Source organism: Ctenopharyngodon idella, chromosome 16 (genome assembly GCF_019924925.1).
Source record: "Ctenopharyngodon idella isolate HZGC_01 chromosome 16, HZGC01, whole genome shotgun sequence".
Lineage (NCBI taxonomy): Eukaryota > Metazoa > Chordata > Actinopteri > Cypriniformes > Xenocyprididae > Ctenopharyngodon > Ctenopharyngodon idella.
In genome coordinates, this window is record NC_067235.1 from 35517296 (window position 1) to 35539300 (window position 22005).

The 22005-nt window shown below is 36.2% G+C and overlaps 2 protein-coding genes across 2 annotated transcripts in view; both read left to right on the plus strand.

The window, feature by feature from the left end:
• The first annotated feature begins 647 nt into the window (after positions 1 to 647).
• On the plus strand, positions 648 to 9725 carry LOC127497327 (double-strand-break repair protein rad21 homolog A). The gene is made up of 14 exons (XM_051865736.1): positions 648 to 813; positions 1539 to 1725; positions 1814 to 1943; positions 2026 to 2125; positions 2343 to 2449; positions 2532 to 2726; positions 2809 to 2931; positions 5175 to 5306; positions 6449 to 6672; positions 6755 to 6908; positions 7108 to 7253; positions 7330 to 7512; positions 8846 to 8929; positions 9009 to 9725. Exons 2-14 carry the CDS (start codon positions 1582 to 1584, stop codon positions 9198 to 9200), a joined length of 1914 nt encoding a protein of 637 aa, XP_051721696.1. The 5' UTR covers positions 648 to 813; positions 1539 to 1581; the 3' UTR covers positions 9201 to 9725.
• Positions 9726 to 10984: 1259 nt separating this feature from the next.
• Positions 10985 to 22005, plus strand: part of LOC127497331 (eukaryotic translation initiation factor 3 subunit H-A) — a 60153-nt gene continuing 49132 nt past the window's right edge. Inside the window, exon 1 of the mRNA XM_051865745.1 lies at positions 10985 to 11149. Coding sequence (XP_051721705.1) covers positions 11069 to 11149 — 81 coding nt within the window. The 5' untranslated portion in view covers positions 10985 to 11068. The remainder of the gene's footprint in view (positions 11150 to 22005) is intronic.

The window sequence follows — 22005 nt, forward strand, 5'->3', positions numbered from 1 at the left end:
ATATATTACAGATATCCGCCTTTAAATTTAAATGTATATTTTTGAATTTGTTGCATTTTTAAACACTTTGTTTAGCAATTTTACATGCTGAGGACAGGCTAAATTACATGTATTTTCAAGTATAGAGCAGGTATTTAAAATAATACTTACAAAATTATTTAAAAATAAGAGCAACGAATGTCCTGAGTATCCAGATTTACTTTAGATGTATCTTTTTAACTATTTTTATTTTGATGAATTTATTTATTTTTAACATAAGGAGGGCTTTTGTGTGTAGGACATGTTTTGTCCCTTATCTTATACTCTGTTCGTTTAACATTTACGTATTTTGCAGACGCTCCAAAGCATTCAACTACAGTACATTCAAATGTAGCCTACATATATTCATCTACACACACACACACACACACACACACACACACACACACACACACACACACACAAAGAGACTGTATACATATAAGAACCGTCGATTCATTCGACTTCCTGTAGCTCATTGTTGTAACCCCGAATTCGTTTAGTAACACAACACCGCCCTCTGCCAACCGCACAGCGCGCTGTCATTGGGCTCCACGACAGCCACTTCCTGCCAATCACCAGCCAAGCCCCTCCTACCGGCATCCTCCCATGCAGCCCCTTCCTGTCAATCACCAGCCAAGCGCCTCCCACCTCCAAATTTTGACTGTAAACATCCCGCCGAGAGCGCGCGCCATCTTTGTCGGATTCAATGAGAGGAAACGGTTGCTAACTTCTCTCCGCAGGAGGGGAGAGAATAGCCTAGCCGCGATCAACACGGATAAGATATTTTGAATGGTAACGTTACGTTCTTGAAAATGTGTATTATTGCGGATTAATGTGCTTGTGGAGTCCAATATACGAGCGGGAGAATTTAATTTGACGCTTGCGTGCTGTTGCTAATCAACAGTTGGCTAATGCTAATTGCTAACGATAGCTTGAGAATAACTTGGCTTTGCAAGCTTTATTAAAATATAAATACAATCGCTTTGTAATTTTTAGTCGTTATATGTGACCAAGAAAAATAAATTATATAATTTGTAATTTTAAAAGCGATTATGGGTTATTTTAAAGCCAAGTAGCTCAGCTTGCTAATCAACAACTTAGCCAAACGCTTGTGTGGAAATTTACGCAACTGTTTTGCATCGTTAATAAATGCATTTTTCTATATTTTCCGTCTATTAGAGCTTTTTGGAATATTTGAATGGGATTATGCGGCGTTTTGGAGCAGTGGAGTTGTGTTTTAGCTCGCTTTCTTCAGGTTTTAATGTTGGTGTAAAGGCGGGCAATGCTTTAAATGCTATTTATGTAATCTAATCAATAACTTAGACTAAGAACAACAAGTATAAACCTGTATTTTTATTGTCTTGCCTAAGATTTTTTTTCACTGGCTGGTTGTAGATTACTCTGAATTAGAAATCATTCTGGTTACCTTTACATAACATTTGTTGCATGTTCACTTCCATGGGTTTTGAGACTTTATTGTAGTCTGATTTTGAATGAGTACTCTTGTCTCCTTCCAGGTGTAGCAGAAAGCTCTCAGAGCTTTGACCAGACACCAGGGCAATGTTTTACGCCCACTTCGTCCTCAGTAAACGTGGGCCGCTGGCCAAGATCTGGCTGGCGGCCCATTGGGACAAAAAACTGACCAAAGCACACGTCTTTGAATGCAACCTGGAAAGCAGCGTGGAAAGCATCATTTCACCAAAGGTGCGTCTTTAGCCCTGCTTGTTGTTTGCTTTTGAATGGTGTGTGTTCATGCATATGGTAATTCTGTTTTTGTTACACTTCTAAATAGGTGAAAATGGCTCTGCGTACATCTGGCCATCTTCTCCTGGGCGTGGTGAGGATCTACCACAGAAAAGCCAAATATCTTCTGGCTGATTGTAATGAAGCCTTCATCAAGATCAAAATGGCTTTCCGCCCAGGTATTGAATCTAGAATCATTCATTTCAAAGCCACCTGGGTTTGCCTGTCTGTAATTTACCATAATGCACTGTGTGTTTTCAGGTGTCGTTGATCTGCCGGAAGACAACCGTGAGGCTGCATACAATGCCATCACTTTACCAGAGGAGTTCCACGATTTTGACCAGCCTCTTCCTGATCTGGAGTAAGAGACACTTGCTGTCATCTTTTTACACTTATTCAGTCTGCATTAAAGGAATAGTTCATCCAAAAATGAAAATTTATCCCATAATGTACACAATCCTAGGTGTATACGACTTTCCTCTTTCAGCCTGAAACAATTATTGTTAGTTATATTTAGTGCTGTCAAAAATAAATTACTCCTCCTGAATGTGAATTTATAAATTCTGTTTGTTTTTCAGTGATATAGATGTAGCGCAGCAGTTTACCCTGAACCAGAGTCGTGTTGAGGAGATCACCATGAGGGAGGAAGTAGGAAACATCAGCCTCATGCCCGACAATGACTTTGGTAAAATCTCATATGCTGCTGTTCACATTTGAGTCATGAGTTTCATGTACTCCATAACTTAATGCTCGTAATGTCATATCAGGTGACTTTGGCATGGATGATCGTGAGATGATGAGAGAGGAGAATGCTTTTGAGGTGGACATCATCCACGGATCCTCTGCCACCACCCTGCTTCTGGAAGCGGAGCCTGGTCCCGCTCACCTCCCGGACAAACCCACTAACCTCGACTACGACGACTTTGGGGATAACCTGGAGAACAGCGATGGTGGAATTCTGAGTGAGTTCTAGTTGATTTGACCTGTGTGATGGTCATGTGATGATAACGTGATGCTGAACTCGGTGTTTGTGCTCAATTTCAGTGGATAAGATTCTGAGCAATGAAGATGGTGGTGGTATATTTGATGATCCTCCAGCTATCACTGACAGCGTGATGATGCCTCAAGACCATGGCGACGATGAAGACGACTTTGATAATTTTTCTCGTGAGTAAATCCTAGAAACTTTTTTAGCTATTGCTTGCCTATATTAACCTTATTGTGCAACTCAGAATGTGTGTGAACTTCTGATTCATTATTTGTTATAGTAAATAACAAAATGCAGTAAATGGTTAAATAATTTGCTCTACAAACAAGTGTTTATAATTACAATATAAGTAACATTTTTCAGTATTAAGCAGCATAACGGACAGTTTTTGTACAGATAAAATAACTGGAAGCGGATGAGACATTCAAGTCACAAACCACATTGCTATTACTTTAAAAATAAATTGAATAAAATAACTAACAAATGTGGAAAATAGAGAACCTATTTTTTACTATTTGAATTTTGCTTGCCACTTAAAGGGATAGTTCACCCAAAAATGAAAATTATCCCATGATTTACTCACCCTCAAGCCATCCTGGGTGTATATGACTATCTTCTTTCAGACGAACACAATCGGATATATGTTAAATAATATCCTGGCTCTTCCAAGCATTGTAATGGGAGTGAATGGGTGGCGTGATTTTGAAGCCCAAAAAAAGTGCATCCGTCCATCATAAAAGTAATCCATACGACTCCAGGGGGTTAATAAAGGCCTTCTGAAGTGAAGCGATGGGCTTTTGTGAGAAAAATATCCATATTTATAACTTTATAAATGGCAAAGAACTAGCTTCTGGCAAACAACCCATCCCTTTAATCAATTTTTCCCAGAAATTTATAATTTTACCTGTTCTGAAAAATGTTTTTGTATTCAAGTAAAACATTGTAAAATATTTCTTGATATGTGAGTGACTTAATTCTAAATTTTCAAACACATTTTATTCTAGGTAATAAAGTATTAGATTTCAATTTAATTTAAGGTTATACGGTTATACAATTAAATACTGAGATATAGTACTTAAAATGTACTTCGTATAGGATTAGGGTTCAGAATTGCTTTAGTAGACACTGTAAAATAATGTCAACAAATATTTTCTTGGGGTTCCCATTTAAAAACTTATAGCTTGCCATGTCAATATTTTTTGATGTTTAAAAATGTAAATCTTGAGGATCATGAGGGTATACAGGGATCCTTTCTACTAGGGCTGTGTATTGCCAAGAATCTGACGATACATATCACGATACAGGGGTTACGATACGATATTTTGTGATATATTGCGATACTGTAAGAAAGGCGATATATTGCGATTTTTTTTTTTTTTTTTTTTTTGTTTTTTTTTTTTTTTTTTTTTTTGGGGATGTAATTTTAGAAAAAACGGTCATAAAGAACACACCACCATATGCATAAAATCTTACAAACAACTTTATTTTATTTAATCAATACAGCATCATTTGCATTTATATCACTAATCAGTATTTTGTGCATTCTAAGGGAAAATAGTAAAGTGACTGCAGGATTCTTCAGGTGTATATGTTTTAAAGGTTCACAGTATAACAGTTTTTAATTTCTAAACTATTAAACAAATAGTGCATAGTCCATTTCATGACTGAATGTCTGTTTTATATTTAATACTGTAAAGCTGCTTGCTTTAACGCAGTCTAATGTGTAAAGTGCTATTTAAATAAACGTGCCTTCACTGAAGTGCTGAGCTGATGCAAACACATCCACATCACTATGATCAGATGATTTCTTTATGCTGCCACCGCTGTCATTGTTTTTGTTTATTTTCTCACTGAGAGGAAAACGTGCAGTACATACTACATATTCTATCGAACGCCTCTCTCAACAGCGCGGATGGCGTCGGGATATTAAGTGAGCTCTCGGATTTAATGCTTTTCCCGAGTTTTGGATTTTAACATGGCCTATTTTGCAAACAACTGACTCTTGTCGATCTCCTTAGGTGGGTTCTTTATACTTGAAGACAAAATGAGTCCACACACTTCAGCTCTGTATGTAATAATTCTATCATCTTGTGAGCTGGGTTTGCTAATGCTAACGCAGTTTACGTTCTGAGATAACGCTGACATCTAGAGGTTGGGTTTTATACAGTCTGTGGTTTAAACCGAACACAAAGCCACGAATCTTGGATGTAAATAAATAAATATCCATACAGTGTTTTTGAGAATCAATACAAACGTAATGTCGCGATATTCATGTATATCGATATTTTCTTACACCACTACTTTTTATGATGTGATATTTCTTGTTTCAAATGCCAAGTCAAAATCCGTAGGAATTGCATTTTTGAACTGTATGTATGAGCATGAAGCCATTGACCCTTATGACACTTCTGTATTATTTCAGCGCCTGGCGGTCCTGACAGTCCAGAATCTGGCCCAGTGGAGCCTCTTCCCAACACCACAGACCAGACAGAGCAGACCACTCTGGTGCCCAATGAAGACGAAGCTTTCGCTCTTGAGCCCATCGACATTACTGGTACAAAATGAATGATAAATTCACATTTAAAAGGGTGGTTCACTGTTTTTTTTTTTTTCTAGGCTTGATTGTGTTTATGGGGCGCAGTTTAACATGTCTTAATGCTTCGCCGTGTTTTTCATATATTTTACCTTTATTCTACACAGCTTTTTCCCTTCTCCTAAAAACGCTCTGTTGAGTTCCTGGTTCTATCAAGCCCCTCCCTCAGAAATACGCAATGGATTGAGATTGGTTAGCTGTCCCTGTGTATTGTAATTCGCTGTCTGGAATACGTTGTCACGATTCACGTTGTCCGGAAACGCCACGCCCCTTACCATTACGGGCAAACGTCGCATGTCCAGTCTTTGCTTCGGTGGAAATGTAAATAATGGCGTCAATATTGCCGTATCAATTTGAGCCCGAATCAGACCCAGATAGCAGTAATGATGAAGAGGGTCAAGCAGAACCTCTGCAAGCACGGCTTTTAATGGACGTTTATGAATGTTAAGTATTTTTGTTTGTATTTGTGTCAAAGTGTTTAGATATGCTGTCACTTGTAAATGTTAAAAATGTTAAAATATTAAAAAAATAAAACATACTTACAGGGCCCATAAACAGCAGCTTCTGCTTTTGAAGTGGGAACTGCTTCATCTTTCAGTAATAGCCTTTGTGTAAATCCAGCATTGAACTTGTGTAGATTCTGGAAGCTGTCTTCTGTAAAATGTGCAGCACAGACAGCTAAATTAGCATTATAATTGTCAGGAACAGAATTAAACATAAATTTTAAACATTGTTCACGAAGTCCAGCTTCTCTAGGAAGAAGACTTGTATGCACGCGACATGGCCTCGCCTACTTTGTTGTGTGTTCCCGGGGGCAGGGTTTATGTTAATTGCAGGGTTTATGATGTCACCAACCCGGGAAGAAGCTCGTTGTAGTCCAAACCGGTCGTAATTGTAGACATTAAACTGCCATAACTTTAAAAGACAATATCTCTGTTTGCATTGAACTTTCAGCGCTGTAACTTTGCAGATACTGTTCATGCTCAAGCAGCAACATTACACACTAACTAAAGTTAAAAAAGTGAAATCGCAATGAACCACCCCTTTAAATCTTAGCCTAATAGCTTGTTTACACAATCAATATTAATTGTGAATGTCCTCAGTGAAAGAAACCAAGGCTAAGAGAAAGAGGAAGCTCATCGTCGACAGCCTGAAGGAGTTGGACAGCAAGACTATCCGTGCCCAGTTGAGCGATTACTCCGATATCGTCACCACACTGGATTTGGCTCCTCCTACTAAGAAGCTGATGATGTGGAAGGAGACTGGAGGTGTGGAGAAGCTGTTCTCATTGCCTGCTCAGCCCCTCTGGAACGGACGTCTGCTGAAGGTGATGGGTCGATCCTACATCACTTTAACATCAGTAATGCTAAAGCCCAGGGCTGAAATCATAGGAAATGTGTCTGTTGTAGATGTTTACTCGCTGCTTGACTCCACTGGTGCCTGATGACCTGAGGAAGAGGAGGAAGGGAGGGGAGGCCGACAGCCTGGAGGACTTCCTGAAGGAGCTGGAGAACCCAGAAGTGCCCAGAGAGGAGGCGCTGGGTCACAGGAGTGATGTGATTGGTAAGTGTGGTACAAAAACACAACTACTGTAGAAAAGAATTGGAAATTAAAATATCCTTCCTTTTAAATTTTATGATGGTGTTCTCTCGCACCAGCATGATCATATTTGGGAGTCAGTGGCATGTGAAAGATTGAAGGCTCAACACATTTGTGTAATAGTCATTTAAAAGCATTGAGTGAACGAGTTTGTGCCCTACAGATCAGACCATCATGGAGGAGCCCAGTATGCTGCAGGCGTCCTCTGTGGAGGGCAGCAGAACCGCTCTTGACGAGTCCATGATGCCGCCTCCGTCTCGCCAGCGTGGAGTGAAGCGCAAATCGCTTGAGAACGAAGCAGTGTTGCCTGTAAGTCAACCAGATAATCATGCTTGCTAGTAAAGGTTTTGAAACTGAGCGTAACGGTGCGCAATTGTCATTTCAGCAAATGGCAGTGTTGGATCAGACGCTTCAGCCCGTGGATCAGTCGGTCCTTTCCCATCAGCTCGACATGCCCCAGGTGGATCTTCCTCCTGAGGACATCAGCAACCTCTCTAGACTGGTGCCAGAGTTCGACCTGTTAGATGACAAGAACAAGGAGAAGGACAAGGACGACAGCGACGAAGAGGTGAGGCATTCGGTATTTATAGGCGGAAGAAAATGTCTAATTTTGACAGTGGTTGGAACTGCATAATTCTGGGTAAATTGAGAATTACATCTAGTTTACTAGAGGTTCTGACAAAATGTTAATGGCTGCAGTCTATTTAGGATTTTTTTTTCTATTGTTTTGAGTGAATGATTCAATGACTCACTCATAAAGACTTCACTTCATTACTGGATGAATCAGTGTTTTTGAACAAATCTTTTGAGTGAATGATTCAGTGACTCACTCGTAAAGACATTAGACTTGTTCGAGATGCATCGGCGCTGTGCAGGCTGATCGGCGTATGACATCAAAGTACCACGAGAGGGATTGGAGAGCAAACGACACGTTATGCTTTTGAATCGCTCTCGCAGTGTTTTGATGTGAAATGCAGATTCATCCAGTAATGAAACAAGTGACATTATGAGTGAGTCATTGAATCATTGATTCAAGAGATTTGTTTTTGAAATGCAGATTCATCCAGTAATGAAACAAGTGACATTATGAGTAATAAAACATGGAAAGTCTTTACAAGTGAGTCATTGAATCATTCATTCAAGAGATTTGTTCAAAAATGCTGATTCATCCAGTAATAAAACATGGAAAGTCTTTACAAGTGAGTCATTGAATCATTCATTCAAGAGATTTGTTCAAAAATGCAGATTCATTCTATAATAAAACATGTAAAGTGCTTATGAGTGAGTCATTGAATCATTTGTTAAAGACATTAATTCAAAAATGCTGATTCACCCAGTAATAAAGCAAGTGAAGTCTTCATTTCAAGATATTCGTTCAAAAAGAATACAACTCACTTTTGAATCGTTCTTGTGGTACTTGTCATCGGTCTCTGCAGCGCTGATGCATCTCGAACAAACCTAAAGACTTTACTTGTTTTATTACTGGATGAATCAGCTTTTTTTTTTTTTTTTAACAAATCTCTTGAATGAATGATTCAATGACTCACTTATAAAGACTTAACGTTTCATTACTGGATGAATCGGTGTTTTTAAAACAAATCTCTTGAATGAATGATTCAGTGACTCACTCATAAAGATGTCACTTGTTTAATTTCTGGATGAATCTACGTTTCTGAATGAATCTCTTGAGTAAATGATTCAATGACAAATACATGGTTTTAACAGTCACATGTCACCACCTACTGGTGTAATGATAAAATCTTTATCTGAAACGTGATTTACTCTGTTTTGATCTGTGTCCAAACTGTAAACTTTTATCTCAGTACGAGATTGCGATCTTTTAACGATGCAGCTCCAACGTTGGTGTTGCTGATAATTGTTCAATTTATTTTAAACAACAGGGCGAAGAGGGACAAGGAGGAGACCAGGACCAAGAGGAGAGAAGGTGGAACAAGAGAACTCAGCAGATGCTTCACGGCCTTCAGGTTTGTATTTGGACCATATATGTTCCCGCATGACCTGAGAAAGCTGTTCAAAACATAATTTTCTTCTGTGCTTTGACAGCGTGTGGTGGCTAAAACCGGAGCCCAGTCTATCAGCCTGCTCGAGCTGTGCAGAAACAACAACAAGAAACAGGCTGCGGCCAAGTTTTACAGCTTCCTGGTGCTGAAGAAACAGCAGGCCATCGAGCTGACGCAGACAGAGCCATACAGTGACATCGTCGCCACGCCTGGACCGCGGTTCCATATTGTATAGAAGCATACCCTCTATTTTTTTTTTTCTTTTTTTTGTTTTTATTAGTTGTATTTAACAATTTTGTTTTGCTACTGTTGCTTTTTGTATCTGTTTGTGTCCTTTGGGGCCAATTTAAAGGTTTTAAGTCAAACCCAATAGATCATGAAGACATTGTACCCTCATAGTAAGGTGTTATATGCTAGTGCATGTTGGACATCCATATTGTCAAACCATTGGGATCTTTCAGTTTCACTACTTGTTGTTTTCCCATCGTTCTGTTTTTATTTTCCTTCATAAGCTTTATCTCAGTAAGTTTTACATTTGTAGTAGAGTTAGTTAAGTGTACATTTTAACTTTTTAATAATGTCACAATTGAGAGACAAAGGTTTATTTTTGGAAACCCAAGTGGATTTAATGACACAACAGTTCAATGTTTTGTATCTCTCTTTTAATGGCAATTATGATTATTAAAGGTTTCTTAAACTCCTACATACAATTGGAATTTTTATGCACTTGTGATTAAATTTTGATATTGATTGAAAAAAATTCTCCTAAGTTCCTCTCATTTTACTGGTTTATTAATTAATGGATGTATGGTGCCATAATTTATATATTATATATTATACACACATTTTAAATGTGTATGCCTATATTTAATGAGTAAATGTTTAAATTTGTCTGAGAGTTGCCATCCTAAATTTCGTTGTACTGGTACAATGAGAATAAATTATCTTACTCTTACTTACATATACATATATACTCATATGTATATATATCTCACATATATACATGTAAATATACATGTTTGTGTGTATATATGTACATATAAACTATGTGTAAATACAGTAATGTGTATATATATATTAGAGCTGTTCAACAATATATATATTTAAGAAAGAAAAAAATATATATATATATTTATACAAACATGCATATGTTTCTTAAATATACACATCTATGTGGTTGTATTTATATATCCATAATGATTATACACAGAACAAACACATATATAACGTAAACACACTTTTATTTTGGACACGATAATCATGATTGTCGTTGAACAGCCCTAATATATATATATATATCTTTGATAAACCTACTTAAAATGTAAAAAAATATTATAATTATGGTCTAAGGCACCATACACACACACACACACACACACACACACATATATATATATATATATATATATATATATATATATAAAATTACCAGTGCAAGACTCATAAGATTGAATTTGTGTCATGGCTAAAATAACCCAATGTCAGTTATTTTTGCCATTTTAGCATTTTTAAAGGGACAGTAACCTTTTAATTTTCAAATACAGTATGCAAATTCTGTATGCATTTAGAGGACCCACACAACCTACTAGACATTCCGCATACAGCAGATCATGCTGTGTGGAATACTATATCCCATAATGCAATGTTCTACTAAAATAATTATTCGACCGGACTTTTCTTACACACAATAAAAACCCGCTAAAAACCTTTTTAATTTCAGTGATAACTGCGTAAGCGTAACAATGTTTGACAACAATATAACATACTACTATTTCAAATGTTTATTGTTGCGTAATGTGCATTGTTTCACATCTTAATAAAAATAGTATGCGGTATACAGTATGCCTAGTAATTGTTTGTACATTGTGAATACTGTGTGTGTTCAGTCAACTTTTTGCGTAATTAATACGTGTATATAATATCACAATGCAGTATTTTTGCTTTTGATCTCAGGATGAAATCATGAGAATCGTACATTTAAGTCGCTAAATCGCGACTTTTATTTTGACGAGGCTTTCCCCTATTGTTCGCACAGGAAGTGGTCGGATCATTCCGGAAGAACTTTTTTACACGTGCTGTGGCCCGTTTCCTCTTCATCTGAAAATGGCCAGCCGTAAAGAATCAGCCGCTTCGGCGTCCAGTCCGCTGGATTCCCCGGTGAAACAGATCCAGATCGACGGGCTGGTGAGTGATTGTTCTGAAGCAGAAAGCGGCGGTTTGTTATTAGAGGCTCGAGTGTGTGTGTGTGTGTTCGGCTGGAGGTGGGTAGGGGGAGCTCAGCGTTCATCAGGAACAGCACTGGGGGAAAAAAATTGTGTTTTGTGGTATTTTGTGGACATGTACTATGGTACTACCAGGGTTTTCAACATGGTACTACCCGAAATATATAGTGGTTGTACCTGCTACCGTCACTATACCATGGTAGTTTGAGATATACCGTGGTACAAAAGTTAATATGGTATCTCTGGCCTTACTAAAAGTACTATGGGTGCTTTATAGTACACGAGTTTCAGTACCATGGTATATTTCAAAATATACATCTCTTATACTTTACATTTTGATATTTTTGTCTTTGTAAATGATGACCATACTACTGTTGAAAAGAGTTTGTGAGATATTATATTAGCCTATATTATTTTATTATAAGTCTGTTTTTATTTAAAACAACACAACATACAATTAACTTCCCTCCCCTACACACACACACACACACACACACACACACACACATTGATTCTGTTCTTTTATTTTAAAAATAATTCTCTTTTTATTAACAACACAAAATACAATTACAACTTTCCCTCCCCAACACATAATATATTTTTACTTTATCTTATTAATTTTTATATATATCATACCATCATTCAAAAGTTTGGTGTTTGTTTGTAATTTTTTTTCCCCCTCGAAGTCTGGTGCAAATTAATAAATATTTCAGAAGTTTTTCATAAGTTTGGGGTCGGTAAGATTAAAAATTGTAAATATTTCACAGTAAAAAATGTGAACTATTATAACGTAAATCAGCTGTTTTCTATGTGAATATATAGTAAAGTGTAATTTATTCCTGTGATCAAAGCTGAATTTTCAGTCTTCAGTGTCACATGATCCTTCAGAAATCATTCTGATATGATGATTTGCTGCTCAAGAAACATTTATGATTATTATCGATGTTGAAAACAGTCATATTTTTGCAGAAACCGTGATATATTTTATTTTACAGGATTCTTTGATGAATAGAAAGTTCAAAAGAACAGCATTTACTTAAAATAGAAATATTTTGTGACTTATAATTGCTTGAAATGTTATGATTATGAATATGATCAGCACAACAACTTGAGCAATGTCTCTGACTTCTTCAGAATGATGATAACTTGCTATAACTAACATTAGTCAGAACTGCTATAACATCTTTACAGTGGAGTTGTTGTTTAATGCGCTCTTCCAGCTTCCTTCATCTGTTTTCTCTGTTATTTCTGCCACTGCTGGCCTTGTTTTCTGCTTCATCTTCAGGTGGCGTACAGTATTTCCTGCAGTTGTTTCTCCAAATCATTCAGCACTATTAGCTTGCGTTTCTTTATACGGACCAGTGATTTCCGTCAGATAAAAGCTGAAGTTTGTCGTTTAGCATTTGGACTAAACCCTCCAGTTATCATCACAGTAATTCATCCGGACGCTGCTGTTCATCTGAAGTGTTTGCTTAATTACAGAGCTGGTCTGTGTGTGTGGATGATGCAGCGCTGGTGTGGAAATGCATTGCATTCTACATCACTGCCAAAAGAGGGCGAAGTCGACTCAAGAAAAAACACTTCTTGTCATTATCTGGTTGTAGTTACTGCATTTCAGACGTTGGTTGACCTTCATAGGACAGTACTTTCATCTTTCTAATTAGCATTTATTTTTTCATCCTAAAGTTTCAATTGTGTCTTAGTATTGCTCCTTCCGTGAGCACAAAAGAAGATATTAGAAAGACTGCTACAGCTGCTCGTTTACATTTAATAAGCCATGTTCTCTAAAAAGACCAAAAAAGAGGTGCATGTATTTGATCTATTCTGCTGTATTTGAAGTCTTCTGAAGATATGGAATCCCTCTGTGAGGGAACAGACTGAAATTCATTATCCAAATTGCTCTTTTTCAATCTCAACCAGAGTTCTCAAATCTAATATTTGCGCTTGTTAAATTAAAAAAACAATGACTTTGTGTTATCGACACCCTGTGCCATTGGTTCTCGTGTGTCACATGACTGATTGAAGTTTGACAAATGCAAATGAGATTATGTACATAACGTAATTTTGATAGTCATAATACATTGTTTGTAATGCACTTTTCTTATACTCAATCAATATTGATGATGATTTTAATTTTGAGTGAAATTTTCCTTTAATGTTTGTGCTAAGAATTATGTCATGTCTGAATCCTATTTTTATCTAAATTTTGCAGTTTTGACAACGTTATATTAACATTTTTGGGAACAATATTTACAGTTCTGTTATTTTTAGGTTAAGGTTAGGAATATTTATTTATTTATTTATTTTTTTTAAACACGAAAACACAACTACAACTTTCCCTTCCCAACATGTATAGTATGTAAAATGTATTATTAATTGTTAATTTATTACTTATTTTTGTTTAGAAAATATATATAATTTTTTTTATTAATTATTTTATTACTTATTTCATTCATATATATATATATATATATATTTAAAAAAACAAAAATAAGTAATAAATAAATTAATACTTTTTAATATATAACAATTTAATATATATATATAATTTTTTTTTAAAAACAAAAATAAGTAATAAATAAGTTAATAATTAATAATAAATTCCAGAATAAATGTTTGAAATCTAAATCCTTGACTTTTTTTTTTATTTTATTTTTTATGGGAATCGATAAGCATAATTGCTGAAATTCAAGGGCGATATTTCAAATTCTAGAGAGCATTTGATTGGACAGAAAATCTGAAGATGAAGTGTAGCGTGATGTCATCAAAATCGTCGATCCATATTGGCGGAAGTGAGAGTCTATAAGTTTTGAACGCTTATATCTTCTAAATGTGAATTTTGTCATTGTAGTGTTTCACACTAAAAGCCGCAATTTTGATTTCATGGGGTCTTTATTTAAATTGAACTATTTTGCCTTATTTTTGAGGCCTCATGTACACATTCACGAGCTGTACAGTTACGACACTGTCAAACGCTGTTCATTTTGAGAGCAGGCTGTTAGAGATCTTGTTTCGTCATTGTTTTCTGAAGATGGATCATAGGCCTCGGCGTACCAGAGCGATAGTCCTCATGCTACGGCTGCGTGTCCTTCCTCCGCTAACTGACAGGGACAGACGTTCACGTCAGCGCGATCCGCGGGGAGCGTGTTAGCGCCTTTACCTGATTGCCTCCGGCGTGCGGATTGCGTCACCCCTCAGCTGAGGCAAGGTTGAAAGCAAGAAAGCCCAGGAACATTCACAGTACGCCGCAGAGAGAATGCTAGTCATTGCAAAACGAAAGCGCCTATCAAAAATAGAACTGGCAAGCGTGCAATTCTCCCGAGTTCACGGGGGATCATTAGATGGAGTGTTGAGGCTGTGTTGAGCTGCTTTGATGGGGCTGTGTGTAGTCTGTGCAGCAGTCGAAGCGTGCCGCATGCCCTCATTAAGTATTCTGTTATTGTCACCCAGCTGATGGAGGAGGAGAACGGGAGGGTGCGGGCGCCACTTTGAACCTGCGGTAAAACACCCAGCCCCCTTCGGCCCGCGCTGACAGCTCGTCTGACGGATGGGCTTCAGGGGAAGTCAGTGGCGGGCGGCTTTGAGTGATTGTGGCGTCGCTGGTGCTTGTTTTGAGAGGGTTTTGCATAAAACTGACTTGGACTTTTAACCTGCATCTAAATGTAAAAACTAACTCCACCGTAAAGGGGCTATATGCAAGAACTTCCATGTGTTAATCGGCTTGTAATGAAACAAGATCTTCCCTGACTTCATCTATGAAAGCCTGATTTTTTTTATGTGAAGGATTGAGGATTTTTTTTGCCGGGAAATTCAAAGGATGTGACGTTTACGCTCCCGAGAGACTCTCTTCCGTTCAGTGACACCTGAAACGAACAAATGCTTATACAATGTTCAGGATAAAAGCTGAAACAGCCGTTCTGTACTGTGATGTCAATGTGTCATGCAAAGAAAAGGGATTAATTCAAACTATATAGTCTCACATCAGATCTAGATCGATTACTTTATATTCAAGCTATCATAAGTGTAATCTTAATGACCTCATCTGTCGGCGTGATGTCGGTGAATCGCAGAGCTGCTGCAAACGTTTCCACATCGCTACGATCAGATGCTTTCTGAACCGCTGTTTTCTCATTTTAGTTTATTTTATTGAAAGGAAAGCGTGCAGCACATCTAAATGTCGTCTCAATGTTTGTTAACAGTGTAATCGTTGCAAAGATATTTCCAATGTCTTTTTACTTCTAAGCGAAGAGCGAAAAAGAACTTTGCCAGGCATTGAATCACGTTCAGTCTCTTGTACGTTACGTGTGCACAAGCAATCAGTCGCTGGCTGCAGTTCACTTAACAGCCACCGGTGTCGCTAATAACAAGGGTTTCTGAAATCTACATACGGCCCTTTTTAAACAACTTTTTCAGCTGATGTAAGCAAGGTCGCACAGGCAGTTGGTTAATGTTAACTAATTGCCATTGCTTCCTTTTTAATAATGATCCCTTTAATTTTAGCTCATTTTTAACTTAATTGTGCCTTGCATGACTATTAGCAGTAATGGTTTAGTATATTTGATATGCCTTTTTAATTTTATTTTTATTAGTCCACTTTAACCAACATAACCATTTGTGGTAATAGCTTAGTATTAAATATATAATTTTATTTAAATTTTTAATTTAAATTGTAATTTTATCATTGACATATATATATATATATATATATATATATATATATATATATATATATATATATATATATATATATATATATATATATATATATATATATATATATATATATTATTTCTCTCTCTCAAAACATTGGAATCCTGCTGCGTTTATGCTTTTATCAGATTTAAAATGTATTTCTATTAATATATTTTTTTTTTTTTGTTCTTTGTTTTTAACTCAAATGCTTCATAATGTGAAGCTGTTTTTGCACTGATGCCAAACGTATTAATTTATAATGAAAAATCATTTGGTTTGTGTCCAAGTTGTTTAAACAAAAGAAAATTAATACATTTTAATAGATGCATTTAATTAAATATAAATTATCATTTAATTTACTTTAATATTAACTCCATTAAAACAACTGTGTTTTGATTTTGTTCTATTTATTTCCTTATTCTGTGATGTTTGTGGTCATGCTGCTCAATATGTAATATGAAATACTTCATTACAGAAGTAAAATGGGTCTCGTATGATGTTGGCTTTAAATTTAAAAGAATCGGGCTTTTTGTATTGAAATATAAAGCATTTTTCTTTCTTCTTGACCGCTGCATTGACAGAGAGTGGCGAAGAACTGCAAGAAACAAACACTACTAACACAATTAACATCAGTGAGGAGCGGAGCCGTTTAAAACAGCATGCTTATTCGTTTAATCAGCCATTAATTGCTTTGAATCGAATGAGTGATGATTCAAACACTATGTTTGGAGCAACAGGAAATTGGATGCTGCTGTTTCCTGTTCTTTTATGCGTTACAACTGCTCAGGCAATTAGTGACATTCGCATTCCCTCACGCATCTCCGCCGTATCGAGCGTTTCACCGTGCTTCTGTTTGCGGCGTTGGCTTTGTGGTGTTTTGTCGCGGCGGGCGCCGACTGTATTGCCCAACCAAGCACAGCTCAATTCATTGGAGGAAGCAGGTGTGTGACTTCCCTCCTGAATGATTTAGGGGAACGGGCTCTTTCACAATTCTTCCAGCACGACACCTCGACTTGAAATGATCAGATTGGCAGCGCTCGGCTCAGAGAATATCGACTTTACCTCCTTTTTTCCATTCTGACCTTAAAGCCCGCTACAAACCCTCAAAGAGGCAACAATAAGCTTCGGAAAACAACATATAGAGCCTCTAGCTCATGTGGAAATGAGGTGCCATGGACGCCCACCATATGTCTGACCACCATCTGTGTGGAGTTTTTAAAGCGAGATGAAGGTTGTAACTTTGTTTACAGGGAGTTCATCCATAATTAATTCAACACGCCACTGTGAAATGCGTCATATCTTTACAGCTGGGTTGTGGTGAGCTCTGTCCGGTCATTTGGGCTTGACATGTTACTCGCACCCAGAGAATTGTGTGTAATATCGCCTCCAGCACACTGTTTTATGAATGTTGTGGTAAATGATGGCAGATTTGTTCCATGTGGCTTCAGGCTACAGGAGGGTAGCGATGGGAATCGTAAGGAATTTAATGATTCCGATTTCGCTTAATGATTTCGGTGGCTTTGCGATTCCTTTAATGGCTCCTAGTGCAAGAAATAATTGATCTAAACTATATTACACCTTGTTATAAGACTCTGTAGAATACTCACTTTTTTTAATATTTATTTTTGGCTATTTTTGCCTTTTTATTGTGATAGGATAGTATGGACAGGAAGTGAAGTGAGAGAGAGGGGGACGGGATTGCGAAAGGTCTGCGAGCCGGGACTCGATCTTGGGTCAGCGCACTACCCACTAGGCTATCGGCGCAGACTGAAATACTCGATTCTGATTGGTCAATCCCTGTTCTGTTAATATTTGTGTATAATCACCACTAAGCTGCATTGCATGGTGATTGACTAAATTATCCCTTGCATATATATTTTTGAGATAGTGTATAATGTATACACACACTACCAAGTGTACGGTTGGTATTTGTTTGATTAAAAGTACAATAAAAAGTAAAACTGTGAAATATTATTGCAATTTAAAATAACTGTTTTCTATGTGAATATAAAGTAAAGTGTAATTTATTCCTGTGATCAAAGCTGAATTTTCAGCATCATTACTCCAGTCTTCAGTGTCACATGATCCTTCAGAAATCATTCTGATATGATGATTTGATGCTCAAGAAACATTTATGATTATTATCAATGTTGTACTTTTAAATAGAACTTTTAAATAGATTTTCAAATAGATATACTTTAATTTAAACTGTCACTTTTGATCAGTTTAATGCATCCTTGCTGAATAAAAGTATTCAATTCTTTAAAGAAAATAAACACAACAGTAAAGAAATGTATGGTTTTACTTTGATCAGTTAGATTACAGATTACATTCTAATATTTGAAAACGTACGCTCTAAAAAAATGCTGGGTTAAAAACAACCCAGCGATTGGGTTTAGTTGGTTTTGACCCAGATATTGGGTTTTATTTAACTCAAATTTCTGAATTACTTGCTTAAAATTAACCCAAAATATGTTGGAAATTAACTTTTATTAAGTTTAATAAATTAACATTTAAGTTTAATGAATAATAAACAATTAACATTCATTAAATTGCTTATTAATAAATGTTCACCTTTTAATTGTTATTGTTGCCTCCAGTAATTATGTGTCTGATTTTTAATTTCCAACCTATTTTGGGTTCATTTTAAGACAGATACAGTCATTTTTAAACAATAGTTGAGTTAAATAAAACTACCCAGCATGTTGGTCAAACATTTAACCCAACCGGGTTTGTCCCTTTTCAACCCAACTTGCATTTTTTTAGTGTGTGAACCAAATTTTCATGACATTTGAGTTAAGGATTTAAGCATGATATTCCGTATTTGTAAGCACTATAAAGATGTCAAATTTGTAAATTATTTTATTCATTTACTATATCATGAAGTTTCCACAGCAGACATGACCTAAGTGTGTGTAATCAGCTGTTGAATTAACGAATCCTACTTATTGTCAAAGTTTTTTCCGTTTATTAATCTATTGGACTGGAAGCTTTTCTGAAGGTCAAGACAGAAATTAATATTCATGCACTAAACTTTAATGTTAGGTGGTACATGAAACTGAACGCAGGGTTCTTGGGGCGCGTTTTAAAAGATTCAGCTGAATAATTTTCCACATTTGCACGCTGCCATTTTCACTTTCAAGTACAAGAGCGCTCGATTACCGTCAGTCGATATTTTGGTACGTTCTGTCCATTTTGAGGAGAAAATATAAGAGTTCAAGAACCGTTAATGGAACGAAATCATTCCCAGAACCCTATAGGAGTGATTTGAGGTTGGAATTGGATTGGCCGCTCTTATCTGCTGAAGGAACAGTAAATATGGGACTTCCGTCTCGCCTGCGCAGCATCCGAACGCTCTAAATGCTTCTCCGTGTGAAATTACAGATGTACTGATGCACTTTAGTTCCCCATCAGTTATTGGCGATACGAAATGCTGTGTCCCTTCTGAGAAACACGACCGTATCCCATCATGCCTTGGGCGAGTGAGCTGGCTCTCTCAACGGGATCGAAGATGTGTTCTTGCTTCTGTAGAAATGAAAAAACCCCAGTGGATTGGCATTCAGAGAGGCTGTTCAGACAGCGTAATTAGACAGTGAGTGTATTTGTTCTTCCATTAACCCCAGGTCTTTCTCCATGTTTACTGCTCTGAGTGGTCGCAAAGTACCATGTTAAGATGGAGGAGCAATCTTGCTTTTAGCCCTTCCAACTTGTGTTTTAAAGCACTGGGAATGCAGACAGATTGATATTTTCCATCTCTGCCAATCTGGAGATTGAAGTTTGCACATATAATAATCTCCTGAGACTCGTCTAAAGCACATGGGCGAACGTAAGCCTGGTATTAACGTCCGGTAGAGATGGATCGCTGTTTACTGCATCTTAATTACAGGCAAAAATCTGAATATTGTTTTTAGAAATATGTCTGGTCAAGACACCACAGCTTTTGTTTGTTTTCATGCACAGATCAATTTTGCTTTTTTACTTTCATAACATGTCGTCTTTCAGACTAATTGAAAGAAAACATCCAAAATACACTGTGTATTACATTTTATCTGTTTGCATCTGTAGATTTCAATTACAATGCAAGGCCGTTTCTCAAAATGAGTTAGTCTTGTCAATATTCTGAAGGTTTGTTTGTTTCCTTCACCTGTTTTATAGAACATTTATTCTTTAAAACATGCAGATTTTCCCCCCTGGCTGTTGACAGTATTTTCTGATTTATGGAGTGATAAAAATCCAAAATCCTCTCTATAAAAACCTTTAATATGTAGAGATGTACTGATGTATCGGCCAATAATTGGTATCTGCGGATAAAATGAATTATTTTCATTTTGTCTATCCTTAGGGGACTTTCTCATACTGTGTGTGAAGAAAATGTCTTGTTGAATTTAGGGCTGTCAAAGTTAAAGGGTTAGTTCACCCAAAAAATGAAAATTCTGTCATTAATTACTCACGCTCATGCCGTTCCACACCTGTAAGACCTTCATTGATCTTCAGAACACAAATTGAGATATTTTTGTTGAAATCCGATGGCTCAGTGAGGCCTGCATAGCCAGCAATGACATTTCCTCGCTCAAGATCCATTAATGTACTAAAAACATATTTAAATCAGTTCATGTGAGTACAGTGGTTCAATATTAATATTATAAAGAGACGAGAATATTTTTGGTGCGCCAAAAAAACAAAATAATGACTTATATAGTGATGGCCGATTTCAAAACACTGCTTCATGAAGCTTCAGAGCGTTATGAATCAGCGTGTCGAATCATGATTCGGATCATGTGTCAAACCGCCAAACTGCTGAAATCACGTGACTTTGGCGCTCCGAACCGCTGATTCGACACACAAGATTCATAACGCTCCGAAGCTTCATGAAGCAGTGTTTTGAAATCGGCCATCACTATATAAGTCATTATTTTGTTTTTTTGGAGCACCAAAAATATTCTCGTTGCTTTATAATATTAATATTGAACCACTGTACTCACATGAACTGATTTAAATGTTTTTAGTAGCTTTATGGATCTTGAGAGAGGAAATGTCATTGCTCCCTATGTAGGCCTCACTGAGCCATCGGATTTCAACAAAAATATCTTAATTTGTGTTCCGAAGATGAACGAAGGTCTTGCAGGTGTGGAACGCCATGAGGGTGAGTAATTAATGACAGAAATTTGAACTAACCCTTTAACTCGACAATAACACAATTATTGTCACACTTGTTCGCGGTCAAAAGTGACTGAACACATAAAATGTAACTTTTTTTTTTTCCCCGGTAAAATCAATGTAATACACTTTTGTTCAATAATATTTATTTTGTATTTTGAGAGAATTTCATGGTACTAATTAATATTATGCAATACTTATGATCAATTTTTCCCATTGAAAAAATACAATTTATATTCCTTTTTTTTTTTTTCTTCTTCTTTTCAATTAAAGCTGTATTTCATGTTAAAATAAGGACAATCCCTTTAAAATTCAATTTTTGAAGTCAGATTAGTGCCATCTGGTGGGAGTAAAAAAATAACTTGTATAACGCCATGTTGTAACCATCAGATTCCTATATAGCTCTATATAAAGTGGCTTATAAATTCTCTAGTGTTTTTAGACATAAATACTTATTTTTATTGGGTATTGAAGTTGTGGATTTGTATATATATTTAGACATTCTCAAAGACTACTTTTTGTCAAGGTTTAGATCTTTCTTTTTTGAAATGTTGATTTGAAGTGTCAGTTTTTGCAGTAATTTTTCTACAGTCAAACCTGAACACAGAGGAGGACATTTTGTTATACATAACATCAAAATTCAACAAAAATAAATAAAAAATTGCCATACTGTTCTACTCTAATTTTATTCAATATTTTTTATTCACATTTATTTACAATAATATCCATCACAATATATACAATAAATATTTACAATAATATTTAACAAATGTATTATTTATAATAAATTAAGCTGTCTAAACCAGGGCTTCTCAAACTGGGGCTGCAACTGGTGCTTGGGGGTTTGAGTGATATTTATTTATTTATTTATTTATTTATTTATTTATTTTTTTATAATAGTATTTTTTTTTTTCATTAATATTCATATTCATATTTTTTTATTATTTTTTTATTAAATTTTTATTCAAT